Consider the following 18,389-nt stretch of genomic DNA (forward strand, 5'->3'; position numbering starts at 1 on the left):
GAAGAGGGGAAATACTATATTTAAAAGAGCTTGTGGTGTGTCACTGCAGTAACAGCAGAGGGCAGTGTTTACCCAAGTCTCATGAACCAAGATCCAATATGTTTTGATTAGAAAGAAGTTATACAACCCTAATGTTATTATATCCATAGCCCTTATTAGGCCTAGTTAGACCATGTTGATGTGTTCTTCCTGATATTGCCCTGATATTGTTGGTTTTGCTTATTAATCAGATCACAATGCATCTTATTGTCAACAGCTATTTAAACATGGGCACAATTAGAATGTTTTTAGAATTAGGATGAAGGACACATGCTAGTAAACTGGGCTCTGTCACTCCATGAAGGCCTAAAGTACTTATTTTTACTATGTTTACTGGGGAATGATGCAGCACAGTATTTGCAAATATCCACACACTGCACAAACTAACAGTTGATCATGGGTTTGAAGAACAGACCCACAGTAAAAGAAGATAGTTGCACGTGTAGAAGTGATTGGGTAATGGAATGCAGAGGGAAGCAGCCCGGCCGCTGGCCACTTCCTTTAAGTATTATGTTTTTTATGGTTAACATCAATCATTAGTTGTTTTTATGAGGATCCTCTGTGTGTCTGTGTTTTTCAACACAGTCATTAGGGATGTCTGGTTTCTCTGAGGAAAGAGCAGTCCAGCACATTTGATCTGACTTCTCTAAACAAGAAAGTCGATGTTCTTATTTGGATATGACCCTCCCTGTTCCAAATCATAGAATCTTCTTGTGGGGGAACAAAGCTAGTTCTTTCATTTTTTCCTTGTTTACATGGCTAGCACTGAATCAGAGTAGTTCTATAAGGATTATAGATATGGGTTCTTAAGAATGTATGAAGCCATTCTTCGTGCAATGTGTCCTGTAGAAGTGCTTAATACTGTATTTTTCAGCTTGACTAATCAATTACAGTGCTTTGATTAATAGAGAAAATTGGAAATCTGATTTGACATACCAATCTGTTGACCCAATGGTAAGTTGACAGCTCTAGCTTCAGGGTCCAATACTAAGTGTGTCTGGAGTAATGAGGAACTATAGCCAAGTATTTGCTGTATTTATGTATGAAACTGAACTAAATACATGTTGCAGAAATGTAATCTGCACCAGTAAATGAATGTGCATGGGCCTGGCCCTTTCCATGATTGGATTTATTTTTTTTAATATTAACTTTTTCTTTATTTCAACAAAAACAATGTTCAGTAAGCATAACAGAAAAGTACATTTATTAAAAAATAATTTTATTAAAAATGACTGAATAGGAGGATAGAACATGGTGCAACAGAGCTGCAATGTCTGAAAGACCTGCCAGGCTGGGCTCCACAAAATATTAGGGATGTGCCAGATGGCCAGAGTTGACATCCAGTTGACATCCAGTCACTCTCCTGACTGGTGAAAATAGGAGGGATGTGCCAGATGGCCAGAGTTAGCATCCAGTCACTCTCTTGACTGGTAAAAAAATGAGGGATGTGCCAGATGGCCAGAGTTAACATCCAGTCACTCTTCTGACTGGTACAAATATGAGGGATGTGCCAGATTGCCAGAGTTGACATCCAGTCACTCTCCTGACTGGTAAAAAAGGACAGGTTAGATATTTATAATTCCCAGGATGGTGTGCACAGTAGCCTAGAAGTGTTTCTCAATCCCGCTCCTGTATGTTTCAGATCTCTCTGCTCTAACACACCTAATGCAGCTTGTCAAGGACTTAATAACGAGCTGATCATTTGAATCAAGTGTGATAGAGCAAAGAGAGATCTAAGACGTGCAGGGCTGTGTGCTTCCAGAGGCAGGATTGAGAAACACTGGCCTAGGACAAACCATCAGCAGGTGGACAAAGCAATAATTAAACTAATTAAACAATAGTCAGTCAAAATCATCCGTTACTTGCTAACAAACATTGATAAAATAATTTGCAGTAGAATATATCACCGCATTTGAGCAGCAACTTAATATGAAAGTTTAGTTCAGTTGTAAATGAAACCTCTGTCGACTATGTTGGTAAGAAGCGACATAACTACGCCCCAAAAGCACAGAGGCCTCGTGGTTTTCAACACCCATTTGTAAGAATATGTGAATGTACTACACGTGCCAACCGTCAAAATTGTTTGCCCTCACTAGAACTTGAGGGGATTTAAATCCATTCCCTCCATTTGTTTTATCCATCCCCTTAACGTTTTTATATTTATTTATCTATTACCTCAACGTTTTTATATTTATCTATTACCTCAACGTTTTTATATTTATTTATCTATTACTTTAACGTTTTTATCTTTATCTATTACCTCAACATTTTTATATTTATCTATTATCTCAACATTTTTATATTTATTTATCTATTACCTCAACATTTTTATATTTATTTATAACCTCAACATTTTTATATTTATCTATAACCTCAACATTTTTATATTTATTTATCTATTACCTCAATATTTTGTATCCATTCCATCAAATTTTTTATCCACTCCTTCAATGGGTCTCTGCACATTCCAGCATTTGCTAGTAATGGATCGTTCAGAGCTTATCGAATTCTATGGTAATCTTGGATTAATATGCAAATATATTCTTTGGGTTTTGAGTGTTAAACATCAGATAGTACATGTAACCCCAAAAAAAGGGGGTTACATGTACGGAAAGAGATGTCAAAAGAGGGCATGGCTCTGTCAGTAGATGGGGTGCAGAGTGTTGACCCTGAACAAGTAAGAAGTTAAGGTAACGGATAAAAAAAGATTGAGGGAATGGATACAGAACAATTGAGGGAATGGAAAAAAAATGAGGGCTTGACTAATTGAAGTCTGGAACGCATGGACATCACCAAATGCTGGGTTTCCTCTTTTGTGATGCTTTGCCAGCCCTTTACTGCAGCTGTCTTCAGTAGTTTTTTGTTCATAGGTCTTTCTGGCTTAAGTTTAGTCTTCAGCATGTGAAATGCATGCTCGATTGGGTTGAGGTTTCAGGTGATTTACTAGGCTATTGCAGATTATTCCACTTCTTTGCCTTAAAAAAACTCCTGGTTGCTTTCACAGTTTTGGGTCACTGTCCATCTGGAAAGTGAAGTGCCATCCAATCAACTGAATTTGTCTGAATCTGAGCAGACAATATATCCCTATACACTTCAGAATTCATTCAGCTGCTTCTGTCTTTGCACTGGGTTGAGGAATACACCGATCAGCCATAACATTAATACCACTGACAGGTGAAGTGAATAACACTGATAATCTCATTATCATGGCACCTGTCAGTGGGTGGGATATATTAGGCAGCAAGTGAACATTCAGTACTCAAAGTTGATGTGTTAGAAGCAGGAAAAATGGGCAAGCGTTAGGATCTGAGTGACTTTGACAAAGGCCAAATTGTGATGGCTGGACGAATGGGTCAGAGATTCTCCAAAACTGCAGCCCTTGTGGGGTGTTCCTGGTCTGCAGTGGTCAGTACCTATCAAAAGTGGTCCAAGGAAGGAAAAGTGGTGAACCGGCGACAGGGTCATGGTTGGCCAAGGCTCATTGATGCACGTGGGGAGTGAAGGCTGGTCTGTGTGGTCTGATTCAACAGATAAGCTACTATAGCTTAAATTGCTGAAAAGGTTAATTCTGGTACTGATAGAAAGGTGACAGAACACACAGTGCATTGCAGTTTGCTGCGTATGGGGCTGCATAGCCACAGACCAGTCAGGGTGCCCATGCTGACCCCTGTCCACTGCCGAAAGTGCCTACAAGGGGGACATGAGCATCAGAACTTCACCACGGAGCAATGGAAGAAGGTGGCCTGGTCTGATGAATCACGTTTCTTTAACATCACGTGGATGGCCGGGTGCTTATGCGTTGCTTACCTGGAGAACACATGGCACCAAGATGCACTATGGGAGAGAGGCAAACCGGCAGAGGCATTGTGATGCTTTGGGCAATGTTCTGGGAGACCTTGGGTCTTGTCATTCATGTGGATGTTACTTTGACACATACCACCTACCTGAGCATTGCTGCAGACCATGTGCACCCAGACCAGACTCATGGCAATGGTATTCCCTGATGGCATTTGCATCTTTCAGCAGGATAATCCACCCTGCCACAAAGCAAAAATGGTTTGAGGAACAGAACGAGTTCAAGGTGTTGACTTGGCCTCCAAATTCCCCAGACCTCCATTCAATCGAGGATCTGTGGGATGTGCTGGACAAACAAGTCCGACCCATGGAGGCCCCACTTCGTAACTTAAAGGATCTGCTGCTAACATCTTGGTGCCAGATACCACAGCACACCTTCAGAGGTCTAGTGGAGTCTATGCCTCGATGGGTCAGGGCTGTTTTGGGGGCAAAAGGGGGACTTACACAATATTAGGCAGGTAGTCATAATGTTATGGCTGATCGGTGTAAATTATGGGAGTGTCACATGATAAAGTCCACGACTTTATCCAATTTATCATCTGCGATAACATCCATACTCATTTTGAAGAGGTGCGACAGTTCCGTAAATCACACTTGGAGATTTACCCACGTTCGAATCTAAGATATTTTGTGAGAAGGTTTCATGAATGAGGGCCATTGTATGTTTGCTGTTTATTTAATAAAACTTTGAGGTCACATTCTAATTAATTTCACTTTTCACATTTAATGTAAAACATTTAGCCTTAAATCACATTTAAAAATTCCACTCTACTTGTGGGAAATACCAACTACAACCCAGCCAGCCAGTTCTGACCTTCTGACCTTTGTGGTGAATCAATAGCTTTTTGGAAAGATTGCACTGACATTGATGTAAATGTCAATCATTCATTCACTTCCTTCACAATACAGGAAGCAAAAGGAGAGCTTTTCTGTCTCAAAATATTGACTGTAATATGGAAGCATTCAAACATACAATGGAAGCATACATATGGAAGCATACATCAATTATTTGAAAATAATAAAATATTTATTATTTTACACTGTTAGTATAGTACAAGACCTACGATGTTGATACAATTAGTTAGTGTCCATAGCTCAGAATCATTCGTTTTTATACACGCTACATTAAATACTGTACTTACATGATTCATAAAACATCTTTGGATATTACATAGCAAAATAGCACCGTGTTCAATTCAGTAGGCCTACCAATGCTAATTATAGTTGACATACAGTTTATGCTTCAAGTATTAATATTAAAAAATACACATCATAAGTTACAAATCTTAAATGTTATTTAAACAAAAAAACAAACAGGATTACCTTTCTACAAAATTTATGGCACATAGTGCATCAAGTATTCTTTCAATTTCTGATACAGATCTCATAGTACAATTGCCTATCAAACAAGAATGATAGCCAAAGGTTTTCTAGCTGCTCAATAACCTTTTTAAGGGGGTTTCTACCATTCCTTAAACCAAAAGCTGCAATGTCTGACAAAAGTTAAAATCTGCATCTATGAAACTTTGGTTAAAGCTTAATAATGGAGAACCAGCTGGAAAGGTTTGCCAAATCTGCCCAGTTAAAGTGGTCACTGTTCATTCCATTCACCCTAAATGATGATAGGGCTCTTCATGCAGGTTTTCTCAAGCAGGTTTTCTCATGAAGTTTGGCATATTTGGCAATGTTCCAGCTTGGTCTTCAGCTACATTGAAAAGGATAATCACATGTTCTGCGAAGCATTTTGAGTGTTATGCTGTAGTAGTACATTTCACTGTACACAAGGCATCTCAGTGGTTTTTGAGGCTCTGCCACAGCTTATGTCATTTCCAACGTCAGTAATATATTCTTTATCAATATTAGAGGTAAATTCAGTAGTTATAAAAGCACCATCAAAGATCCTCCTTTAGGTTAGTGGTTACACACACACACACCCACACACACACACACTACAAACTGTAATACCTTTTCAGCAACAACAGAAAACCCAACAATGGCTACTTGGCGGCTTGTAGTCATAGAAGCACTGGATGAACATCGAATATAGTATCTACATTTCATTACAGATACTTAATATAAATAAATATTTTACAATATAATGAAGTACATCTCATGTTTATGGATGCTTGTGAGAGGTAGGGTCACAAGCATGTATAGGACCCAAAAAGAGACAAGATCTAGAAAACAACATTCTATGTGAAATGAGCCAAATTAGGTTCTGACTGCAGAGATGTTGACCTGGATGTTCCACCTCTTACATCATTCAGAGAACATTCAACACCATGGTAAAAAATTTGAATAATTCAACAACCTTTTCCATGAACAAACAACAATTTTGTTCCCGATCACACTGCCAGTTAGTGAATTTCAGGAGCAACCTGCTAGAGAAAATGTTGTCAGTCAGTCAGTCATTGGACTCTTACGTTTTCAATAGTTTTCCAAAACAGAACAATGACAACTATTCCAGGATGCAGTGTTCAGAAGGCTCAGGACTCCTCACATATGATCTTTGACCTTTAAGATAAGGCAAGTCTGGGTGACCATTAGTAGAAGAATGCACATCAACAGTAGTACACAAACCCTTGCAAACAATGATTACAGCCCACCCCCACACAAAAACAAAATGAACTAAAGAAAATAACATATCTTCTGATCAGCAGTTTTGTCCTTCCTAGTTCATTTAAGCTTCAACAATTTTGGGGTAATACTTAAAAATATGATTCATTGGTTAACTATTGCAGGAATCACGATAACCCATGTGATGTGACATTATGGTGTGGTTTCCCGTTCACAAGCCTAGTCCAGGACAAAAAATGTATTCCCATGGAGATTTACATTAGAGCTTGATTTTGAGTTCAGAACTAGGCTGGGTAACTATGGGAATATGTTAATACTATTGAAATATTTAGCAAGATCTTAAAACAAAAAATGCCTCATTTACAATAGAATATGTAAATACACTAAAAATACTATATAATGTTTCCTTTCAGAATTCCATATGAAAATGTTACCTTAATCAGATTAGAAAGCTCTCACTTGAAACCGTGATAAGAGCCTTCACTAGACCTATACAGTGCAGTGGTTAACCCAATGTTACAATTTCCAGCCCCCAACCCAGCAGTGTACAGTTTACATTAAACTGTACAATGCTGAAATTTGTGAGTGTCGGTAAATGTATCGTTCCATAAACACTATTTAGGACGGACATTAGAGAATTGGCTCATCTTCAGTGTTGGGTTCTGCTGAGGCACACTGTACAGCTAGTAGTGGCTTGGTTCTGCTGAAGAACCCTGTATTGTTAGCAGAGTCTTGGTTCTGCTGAAGCTTCCTGTATAGCTAGTAGCCTCTGAGCTCCCTATGCTGTAGCTGCCAGGTGGGGAGCGAGGCATAATGTATGGAGGAGTGGACGGACACATTAAGAGAAGTAGTGCATTGGATCCTCAGAGATCCTCAGAGTCATCTGTTCCACTTCCTGGTTTGATGTTGAGAGGGTTGGAGTTTGGTCACTGACCCTCTGGTCACTGGACCTGGACCAGCAGCCCATTGTGAGGCTGAGGAATGCACTTCCCACAGAAGCCACCACAGCGACCGTAGATTCTTGCCCCATCCTACGTAGACAGAGGAAGAAAAGAGAATGGAACGTACTGATGTGGGACAGGACAAAGAAGAACTTTCCATAGAGAATGAGGATTTTATTAGTACCACCACAAATTCCTCTTCAATGAATCAGGCTAGCAATACAACCAATGACAATTCAGATGAGGACGAGTCATTCAGAACCCCACCCGGAAACAGTAAAAACAGAGACCGGTGAGGCCATAGACTAACCTCTGACCTGTGGACTTTGACAGATACATAATTGCCTTGTGAGGTCCACTTGGTTGCTTCAGCCACTTTAAGACCAGTCCCAGTGAGGTTGATGCTAAACTGGCCCTGTGGAAGAACACTGGCTTGATTACAACAGACCTCAGAGGAACCTCAATCCATTTTTAAGTGCACCTGATCAGGATTCAAATACGCCCAATTAAACCACATCTGTATCTCATTTCTGTTTAAGCGGCTGAAGCAGGACGACTGTAGACATATTGAGCACCCGTGGACGGTTGATGTGATTATGTGGTTATTCCCCCTGGTGGAGTCTGGATTTCACACATCCCTTCAGTTAACAGACCAAACTTGTTAGTTCAATTAAACCCAGTCAGAAGGAACTGGGTATTCCAGGGGGAATATATTTCAATATTCCCCCTGGAAAGGTGGGCTATATTCGGCATCAAGACATATGATAGAATGTAATTTATAGACCTCTGAATTATCTCAGATTCTTACCTGAGGACACTTGGCAGCACTGTAGCAGTCGCCAGCTGTGGCGAAGGGGATGGGGCGACCAAGGAGCGTCTGAGAAAACTGCAGGTCTGTGGCTGATACCCAGCGCAGAGACACAGTTAGAATGTATACACGGTCAGCGCAGAGACACAGTTAGAATGTATACACGGTCAGCGCAGAGATACACAGCCAATACACAGACACATAGTTTTATGTACAGTAAGACACATCCGGGATCTTAGTTCCTTTGGTGTTTTTGGCGCTGTGTTACGCACGATGAACATAACCAGTGACTCTCTATGAGAAACCCATGCTCAGCTAGAGCAGCGGATAATATTCTCTTCATCTTGAACTCATTATTGCTTTTTCTTTCCATTTTTGTTTTCTTTTTTAAAGAGCCAAGCCGCCTAAATCCAAACGAGTTCCATGCAGCGGAAGGGGGAACCTGTTGTGGTAGGAAACACGTGCTGTTAGGACTGGGATAGACAGGGGACTGGGTAAATAAGAGGGTTCTCTGGAGAGGTGGGGCTCCCCCGTCCTCATAGCTGCACACACACCATCATTACCATAAATCCTGACCATGCCACATGTGCACTAATCTAAGACTCGGAGACAACAGGAGAGGTGGGGCTGGATGTCCTAATGGACTGGAATATCGCCTAGAGGTGTGTGTGTGTGTGTGTGTGGAAGAAACAATCTTGATCTTGCCGTTTAAACTATATCCCAATCATGTGAAAAGCCTGTTGAAAGGCAATTATCATGATTTCTCTGTAGAGACGTGTGTTTAAACCAGTGGGTGCAGGGAGAGGTACGTGTGTTTAGACCAGTGGGTACAGGGAGAGGTACGTGTGTTTAGACCAGTGGGTGCAGGGAGAGGTACGTGTGTTTAAACCAGTGGGTGCAGGGAGAGGTACGTGTGTTTAGATCAGTGGGTGCAGGGAGAGGTACGTGTGTTTAGACCAGTGGGTGCAGGGAGAGGTACGTGTGTTTAAACCAGTGGGTGCAGGGAGAGGTACGTGTGTTTAAACCAGTGGGTGCAGGGAGAGGTACGTGTGTTTAAACCAGTGGGTGCAGGGAGAGGTACGTGTGTTTAGACCAGTGGGTGCAGGGAGAGGTACGTGTGTTTAAACCAGTGGGTGCAGGGAGAGGTACGTGTGTTTAGACCAGTGGGTGCAGGGAGAGCTACGTGTGTTTAAACCAGTGGGTGCAGGGAGAGGTACGTGTGTTTAGACCAATGGGTGCAGGGAGAGGTACGTGTTTTTAGACCAATGGGTGCAGGGAGAGGTACGTTTGTTTAGACCAGTGGGTGCAGGGAGAGGTACGTGTGTTTAGACCAATGGGTGCAGGGAGAGGTACGCGTGTTTAGACCAGTGGGTGCTGGGAGAGGTACGTGTGTTTAGACCAGTGGGTACAGGGAGAGGTACGTGTGTTTAAACCAGTGGGTGCAGGGAGAGGAACGTGTGCAGGGCTGAAACCATGTGGACTCTTTATCCTGTTACAGGGCAGTGGTCCGGCAATCACATGTTCATTACTCACTCATTATCCTCAGTGACCTGATATCCACACGGATCTTGTGGAAGAGAGTGTATCCAGCTGTGGAGTAATCGTTCCTGCAGTCACAGTCCTGCTTTCTGCTGCCATTGAAGGGGCACTCGAAGGGATTCAGCAACCTAGACGTTCAAAATAACCGTTTAAAAAAAGGCATACGTACGATCAAATGACTCAAACTTCATTGATCATGTGGCTGTGTAATGAATGTGTAATGAATGTGTCGGTTGAATGTTCATATAAGATCACGTGCAGTCTGTATTATAGAACAGATTGGGTGTTTGGCACTGACACAGAGCAGACTGGCGAGTTCACCTGTATCCATAGACCTCTGAGTAGTTGTCTGAGTGACCGCTTCGCAGCGTAACGTACTCTTTGGGGAACTCGGTCTGCATCTCAGCACAGTAGATCTACGAGGAAACACATTGAGACAACATATGACACTTTGCCAGGAGACAATACATGAAAAACGTCTTTTTGTCACTTAGCAGACACTTCTCCACAATAGCAATACATTTTAGAATGCAACCATCTTAGTACCAACAGTACTTGACAATAAATGTGACTCCAACATGCCACACAGTCTGCATCAGAAACACAGGCAGGATGAAACGTAATGGTAGTACGTGACTGTGACATATACCTGTAGTATCCGGGACTTGACCTTCAGGTAGTACTCCCCATCCAATCTCAGCCCCTGTTTCATCTGGACATCTCTGCAGGACGTCAATAACTGACCTGTTTTCACAACATCTTCATAGTTATAGTACCGCGTAACGATACTGGTCAGTTTGAACATATCAGTATAATTACACATTCAATATGTATGAAAAGAGGTGCAACTCGTTTCATTATTTAAAAGTAAATTGCCATGAAGTGATAATCTCATTTTGGGCTTATTGGTGGTCTATTTGCAGTTAAAATTTTTTTTTTTACATATTTATTATAGTTAAGGTCCTACGCTCCAACAATAATTGGTCTGCAGCTAAACCTAGTTACCTATGTAGATACAGCCTTTAACATGAATCCCTTAAGTCTAATTAAGGCCCCACATACAGTATCTCACAAAAGCGAGTACACCCCTCACATTTTTGTAAATATTTCATTAAATCTTTTCAAGTGACAACACTGAAGAAATTACACTTTGCTACAATGTAAAGTAGTGAGAGTACAGCTTGTATAACAGTGTACATTTGCTGTCCCCTCAAAATAACACAACACACAGCCATTAATGTCTAAACCGCTGGCAACAAAAGTGAGAACACCCTAAGTGAAAATGTTCAGATTGAGCCCAAAGTGTCAATATTTTGTTTGGCCACCATTATTTTCCAGCACTGCCTTAACCCTTTTGGGCATGGAGTTCACCAGAGCTTAACAGGTTGCCACTGAAGTCCGCTTCCACTCCTCCATGACGACATCACAGAACTGGTGGATGTTAGAGACCTTGCGCTCCTTCACCTTTCGTTTGAGGATCCCCCACAGATGCTCAATAGTGTTTAGGTCTGGAGACATGCTTGGCCAGTCCATCACCTTTCCCCTCAGCTTCTTTAGTAAGGCAATGGTCGTCTTGGAGGTGTGTTTGGGGTCGTTATCATGTTGGAATGCTGCCCTGCGGCCCAGTCTCCGAAGGGAGGGGATCATGCTCTGCTTCAGTATGTCACAGTACATGTTGGCATAAATGGTTCCCTCAATGAACTGTAGCTCCCCAGTGCCGGCAGCACTCATGCAGCCCCAGACCATGACACTCCCACCACCACGCTTGACTGTAGGCAAGACACACTTGTCTTTGTACTCCTCACTTTGACACCATCTGAACCAAGTAAGTTTATATTGGTCTTATCAGACCACAGGACATGGTTCCAGAAATCCATGTCCTTAGTCTGCTTGTCTTCAGCAAACTGTTTGCAGGCTTTCTTATGCATCACCTTTAGAAGAGGCTTCCTTTTGGGACGACAGCCATGCAGACCAATTTGATGCAGTGTGCGGCGTATGGTCTGAGCACTGACAGGCTGACCCCCCTCCCCTTCAACCTCTGCAGCAATGCTGGCAGCACTCATATGTCTATTTCCTAAAGACAACCTCTGGATATGATGTTGAGCACGTGCACTCAACTTCTTGAATCCTAACTAGAACAAAAAAATATGAACACATTGGCGTCCTAGCGTCCTTACACTGGCTGCCTGTTAGGGTTAGGGCTGATTTTAAGGTTTTACTCTTAACCTATAAATCAATACATGGACTTGCTCCTACTTACCTTGCTGAAATGATCCAGCCATACATACCTACACGTAACCTACGATCGCAAGATGCAGGCCTTTTTATTGTACCTAGAATTTCTAAACAAACAGCTGGCGGCAGGGCCTTTTCTCATAGAGCTCCACTACTGTGGAATGATCTCCCAATTAAGGTTAGAAATGCAAACTCAGTGCAAACTTTCAAGTGTCTACTTAAAACTCATCTCTACAGCACAGTTTATAATTAGGTGTAGCCTGGCCTGGGGGCGTGAAGGTGACCAGTAGGCTTGATACTGTCCACCCTTGCTGTCTTGCCAGGTGGGTTCTCGTTGCCACTTGGATGCCCTCCCTCCAATGCCTTTCAGGGGGAAGAGTCACTGGCTTGTTGTTGACTCTCTGTTGCGCACCTGTGCAATTGGGCTGTACGCTGCTAGCAATACTCTGCCCTCATTCAGGGGGGTTGCGGTTGGTGGGTGTCCCTTTGGTTGATGCCTGGCAATGTGGGTGGATTGACTTCCTGCCTGTTGGGCCCTGTCCGGGGCCTCCCCCGGGTAGGGCCACAGTGTCACCGGACCCCCCCCGTCTCAGTTCCAAGGTGTTACGCTGCTATATTATTGTGCTGGGGGATATGAGGAATGCACTTTCTAACTTTTCTCAGTCTCCTCCAGTTTTCAATTTTAGGAGGAGATGAGGTCCTGGTCCACACCTGCTGAGTACCTGGTTTGGGGGGCCCATTGCTGTCCCTGTCCTTGTCCACCTGGTCATACTTTTGACTTAGTCTAGAATCTAATAGACTCTGGATTTAGCCCAGAGAAATGTATTTATTATTCTAATTGGACTCGGCAAAGCCAGAAGAGGACTGGTCACCCCTCTGAGCCTGGGTCCTCTCTTGGTTTCTTCCTAAAACTCGGCCTTCTTAGGGAGTTTTTTTTCCAACACTACTGTTGTTTGCTCCTTGGGGTTTAAGGCCGGGTGTCTCTGTAAAGCCCTTTGTGACAACTGCTGTTGTAAAAAGGGCTTTATAAATACATTTGATTGAAAATTGATTGAGTAATTTTGAGGGGACAGCAAATGTACACTTTTATACAAGCTGTACACTCACTACTTTACATTGAAGCAAAGTTCTTCATTGTGGTCACATAAAAAGATATAATCAAATATTTGCAAACATTTGAGGGGTGTACTCACTTGGGAGATACTGTAAGTCTCTAAAATAGGTCAAGCAAATTAGTGTTACACTATAACTACGAGCATTCCAATAATAATACTAAAAAAACAAGGTCAGGATGTGTGTATGTGGTCAGCACTGGGGGGGTCCTTGGTAAAAAAAACCATTTCCCTCCACAGCTGTTTGTGTGTGCCTGGAGGCCAGCTAGATTCCTGAGATTAGCTGATGATCATTAATACTTGACCAGTGAACTGACTGTAACCCAAGCAGAGTATTTTAATTTTACTAGATGCCTGACTTGGCAAGTGAAATGACGGGCAGAATACTCCAGTGAGATCCCTGCACTGTGTGTAAACATTTCAAATGTAGGGAATGAACCTGCAAACCCTGGCCAGAAACCACACAGGGCCATGGATAAAGATTTCCCCAGGCTTAATTCGGTCCCAGCCATAGTCTTAACCTCAGCACACTCCAAGCTGTCTGACAGAGCTGGAGAACTCTGCCTCAGTATTTATTGTTTCAGGAACTAATTGCACAGAGAAAGGGTTTATGTTAAGGTTAACCTCATGCCCGGTAAGTTAACCAAAAAAAGTTGACGTTGAATAAACATGATCAGATATGGCAGTTGGCTGCTATGCACAGCACAGTCAATTGAATACAATTACTATATATACACATACCTGTTTGGCATTATGCACTGCATGGATCAGAAAGGTTGGCAAGCGAAGCACATCTAAGTTGTAGGCTGTTTGTGTACATTTCCCAAGGGGAGATAAATGGTTAGGTGGGGAGAGGTCATGTAGAAGAGAGGTAGATATTGTACAGAAGTCGAGAATGGAAGTAGAGGCTGCGTAGAACTAGAGTATAGAAGTAGAGGCTGTGTAGATCTAGAGTATAGAAGTAGAGGCTGTGTAGAACTAGAGTATAGAAGTAGAGGCTGTGTAGATCTAGAGTATAGAAGTAGAGGCTGTGTAGATCTAGAGTATAGAAGTAGAGGCTGTGTAGATCTAGAGTATAGAAGTAGAGGTTGTGTATAACTAGAGTATAGAAGTAGAGGATGTTTAGAAGTAGAGGCTGTATACAAGTAGACAATAGAATTAGCGTTTGTGTAGGAGTAGAGAATCAAAGTAGAGTCTGCGTAAAAGTAGAGTATAAAAGTAGGGGCTGTGTAGAAGTACAGAATCGGAGTAGGGGTTTTGTAAAAGTGGAGTATAGAAGTAGGGGCTGTGTAGAAGTACAGAATCGGAGTAGGGGTTTTGTAAAAGTGGAGTATAAAAGTAGGGGCTGTGTAGAAGTAGAGGCTGTAGAAAAGTAAAGAGTGTTTGTGCTGTAGAAGCAGTAGTGGTATTCGAAAGGCTGACTTTCACTCCCTGCTGTGTATGTGTGCGCGTGTCCTTATGTGTGCAGTTATGTTACTGTGTACACTCACACTCTCTCTCTTGGCAGGAGGCTCGTGACTCGGGCCTCTCGGCTGGACTGCAGTGTTTGGAAGGTTGGCCTTTAGAGGTTAGACACTCGACCCGGCGCTCCATTACCCCCGCCCCACATGTCTGCGAGCACTGTCGGAGCACATGGCAACTTTTGGCATATGACACACTCAATGCACAAAACAACTGTGTCAAGTAGCTGCCGTTTCAACAGCATAATGCAACACCATTCACCATCATCCCCCCTTGCTCCCCCCCCCCATGCTCCCCTTCTCTGTCAAAGAAACCCACAGTGAAACGCACCTTGCTCCATGGGCCCATTTTCCAGTAGGCAACCTGTGGGCAATCCCTAAGGAAGCACTGTCTGGTGCCAGAAGGGTGGGGCTCCGGACAGTGTGGGCGGGACTGGCCGTTGTAGGAGTGCATGTTCTGGGAGGAGGGCGTCACGGAGCAGGACACCATGCGCTGCTGGTAGCCAACTCCACAGCTGGCTGAGCACTGCGGACGCACATGATGCACAGCACCACTCAGTAGATGTGGAGCCTTACGGGGAATTACAGCTCGCTGTGTTAACATCAGCCAGGCTGCCCAGGCTAGTGAGACACTGTCCATGAGCTGTTACATCAAACACTGCATGACACAGAGACGGGGCCAACCTCTGGGTTTTACCTGTGACCACTCCCCCGTCATCCACATATAATGGCAAGGTGCTCCGCTGCAGGGCTGGTGGAGGGCAGGCCGAGACGAGGGGTCGCAGGCGGCTTCCTGGGCAGGTGTCAGCCCCGCCCCCATACACAGAACCTTCCTGGTCCTCATCCCATTTCCACAGGTGGCGTTGCACTGCAGAGAACGGACCGGACCAGAATGCTAGTCAACATCGAAAGCCGTGGTACATGAAACTAGTGTAAGCGTGTTTTCAGTCTTGAAATGGTGCACAAGATGTAGGTCTCGTTAGTAGGGGTTGTAGTGGTGGAAAAATAGTGTGGTGCCGGGGCACAATTCTCAGCATACTGAAAATGTATTTGTCATTGAAACTAGGTTTAAAAAGTGTATAATTTGCATGTAGTTGCATTTATCCTTGAGTACACCAGTGATATTGAGGTTGGCATAGAGGGCAGTATTGGACTGCTAGCAGAGGCACATCAAAGAAATGTTGCCAGGTTTGGTTATATCCTTAGAATTATTTCTACCCTTAATTTGGGGGCAAACCTTTAAGTACGATATGAGAATTCAGAACGCTCTCAACCCCAAACATAAAGTAAAGTCGTGGGCAGGTACACAAGTTGGTTTTGAGGAAATTGGAAAAAAGGAAGTCTGCCGGGTATTTTCATGTAACTTCATGTACCCTAGGTTTTCTAATGGCTAAAGCATTATTTCAAATAAGAGATTAAGTAAAATAAGAGATGGCCTGTGTATCTGCATGGTTACGACTGCTCAAATGTAAGTTCATGAGACGGGAGACTGTCAACCATCCGTGGAATGCCCAGAAACACAGACGTGGAGGATCAGAGCATTCCTGCCCTGGAAGGAAGTAGCACAAAATCCTTACATGGTGCTCATCTTTACTGTCCTTAAGTTTGGCAACAGAGCAGTAGGGACATGAAAGGAAGAGAGGGGCCATTGGAAAAAAAATAGCTGAATGAAAGGAGACTTTTCAAGGCTTATGTCAGACACGGAGTTGCCACTCGCCTAGACAAAAAGATTTGGATCTGATCTAGATCATCGCTTTGAGGTTTTGATGGGATTTATCATGGAGTGATGGTAATCACTGTAACCCCCATGGCTGAGGATGGAGTGCTGAGCTACCTTGGTGTCCTCAAAAAGCCAGCTGGTCTCCAGTCTTCTCTCTCTCTCTCTCATGGAAAGAGCTGTGTATGAGCACTGCCAAAAACATCCCAGATTGGTCATTTTAAGTCTCTCACACAAACACCGCGGCTGCTGCCTTTTCATTAAACACAAACGCTGGCAGCTGAAGGCTCTATTACAAATACATAAATCTGAAGGCTCTATTACAAATACATGAATCTGAAGGCTCTATTACAAATACTTGAATACAATTCAAGAAATTCAACGATGAAAGTATAATTCAACGATGATGAGTAGTATCTGAAAGCAAACTGGCAAAAATCTCAGAACGATCCTTTAGGAAAAAACGAAGTCATTACAGTGTGTTTTCCTTGTGGGATTTTGGGAAAGGAATCCATTCAGGGTTTCCTGATTTGTATGAATGATTTATACTGTATAGCTAATTAAAAACATTGAGAAATAGTTTTATTTGCTATGTTAACATTCTTCTAAAATCTTTAACAAAAAGGTAGGCATACAAATGTGTGGGCATATACATGATAAATAATGCCAGAACACCAGTGATTGGTCAGCTCATCCACCTCAGGGTGACAATTTTGAAAAAAGATCAGAGATACTATCAGATATCCGATATTTGAGTTACCGATTTGCTTCATTTGCATCGATTTGTCAAGCTGCTCTATGTCAACCAGATCCATCACTTTCGCCAGCCCCAATTCTGATTTACAAATTAAGCACAGGTAATTGTGCGTGTATATGTGGTGACAGCTGTATTATGGGGTAACTGTGCTGTGATATAGGAGTAATTGTTGTTTTATGGGGTCATTGTGCTGTTATATATGTATACCTGTGCTGTTATAAGGATAACTGTGTAACTGTGTAACTGCTATTTTATGGGGTAACTGTGCTGTGATATGGGGTAATAGCTGTTTTATGGAGTAACTGTGCTGTGATATGGGGTAACAACTGTTTTATGGGGTAACTATGCTGTGATATGGGAGTACCAGCTGTTTTATAGGGTAACTATGCTGTGATATGGCAGTAACAGCTGTTTTATGGGGTAACTATGCTGTTATAAGGATAACTTTGTTGTTATAGGGATAACTATGTTGTTATATGGATAACTGTGCTGTGATATAAGGGTAACGGCTGTTTTATGGGGTAACTGTGCTGTGATATAAGGGTAACAGCTGTTTTATGGGGTAACTGTGCCGTTATATATGAATAACTGTGCTGTTATAGGGATAACTATGTTGTTATATTGATAACTGTGTTGTGACATAAGGGTAACAGCTGTTTTATGGGGTAACTGTGCTGTGATATATGAATAACTGTGCTGTTATAGGGATAACTATGTTGTTATATTGATAACTGTGTTGTGACATAAGGGTAACAGCTGTTTTATGGAGTAACTATGCTGTTATATATGAATAACTGTGTTGTTATATGGATAACTGTGCTGTGATATAGGTGTAACAGCAGTTTTATGGGGTAACTGTGCTGTGATATAGGGGTAACTGCTGTTTTATTGAGTAACTGTGCAGTTTTATATGGATAACCGTTCTGTTATATAGGGATAGGCTAATTGCTGTTTTGTGGTGTAACTATGCTGTGATACAGGGGTAACTGTGCTGTTACAGACAGACAACCAGACAGACAGACGCAGATGGGCAGCAGAGCAAAGAGGAGGGCGACAGGTTCGGTTAGACAGATAAACAGTGGTCTTCTTACGTCTTGCCACTCGGTGGCTGCCCAGGTGTAATGGAGACACTCTGTAGTCTGGCATGGCTGGGTGGCGGCCGGGCGGCTGTGAGCAGCGCAGAACTCCTCTCTCACCCGCCCTGTGGCCTTCAGTCTGCAGTACACATCCCTCTTCTGGACCCCGACGCCACAGGTGACAGAGCACTACAAGCACACAAAACACACACGTTACATTGACTGGCGAATGCTGACGCAAAGAGGCGCCCCGACCAAGCTTGTCGGCTCCCT

At 42.8% G+C, this 18,389-nt stretch overlaps 1 protein-coding gene across 3 annotated transcripts in view; it reads right to left on the reverse strand.

The window, feature by feature from the left end:
* Window positions 1-4,899: 4,899 nt before the first annotated feature.
* LOC105026630 (A disintegrin and metalloproteinase with thrombospondin motifs 20) overlaps window positions 4,900-18,389 on the reverse strand; it is a 102,210-nt gene continuing 88,720 nt past the window's right edge. For 2 of the 3 annotated variants that reach the window (XM_013139023.3, XM_020040401.2), the window contains 10 exons: window positions 18,132-18,305; window positions 15,264-15,434; window positions 14,898-15,092; window positions 14,597-14,726; window positions 10,409-10,503; window positions 10,081-10,175; window positions 9,754-9,887; window positions 8,221-8,312; window positions 7,723-7,827; window positions 4,900-7,502 (listed from right to left, as the gene is read on the reverse strand). In XM_013139023.3, coding sequence (XP_012994477.2) covers window positions 7,413-7,502; window positions 7,723-7,827; window positions 8,221-8,312; window positions 9,754-9,887; window positions 10,081-10,175; window positions 10,409-10,503; window positions 14,597-14,726; window positions 14,898-15,092; window positions 15,264-15,434; window positions 18,132-18,305 — 1,281 coding nt within the window. In that variant the 3' untranslated portion in view covers window positions 4,900-7,412. Of the gene's footprint in view, window positions 7,503-7,722; window positions 7,828-8,220; window positions 8,313-9,753; window positions 9,888-10,080; window positions 10,176-10,408; window positions 10,504-14,596; window positions 14,727-14,897; window positions 15,093-15,250; window positions 15,435-18,131; window positions 18,306-18,389 lie in introns of those variants that run through there. The other variant, XM_020040400.2, reaches the window with a different exon arrangement.

The sequence above is a fragment of the Esox lucius genome, chromosome 19 (assembly GCF_011004845.1).
Source record: "Esox lucius isolate fEsoLuc1 chromosome 19, fEsoLuc1.pri, whole genome shotgun sequence".
In the NCBI taxonomy this organism is placed as follows: domain Eukaryota; kingdom Metazoa; phylum Chordata; class Actinopteri; order Esociformes; family Esocidae; genus Esox; species Esox lucius.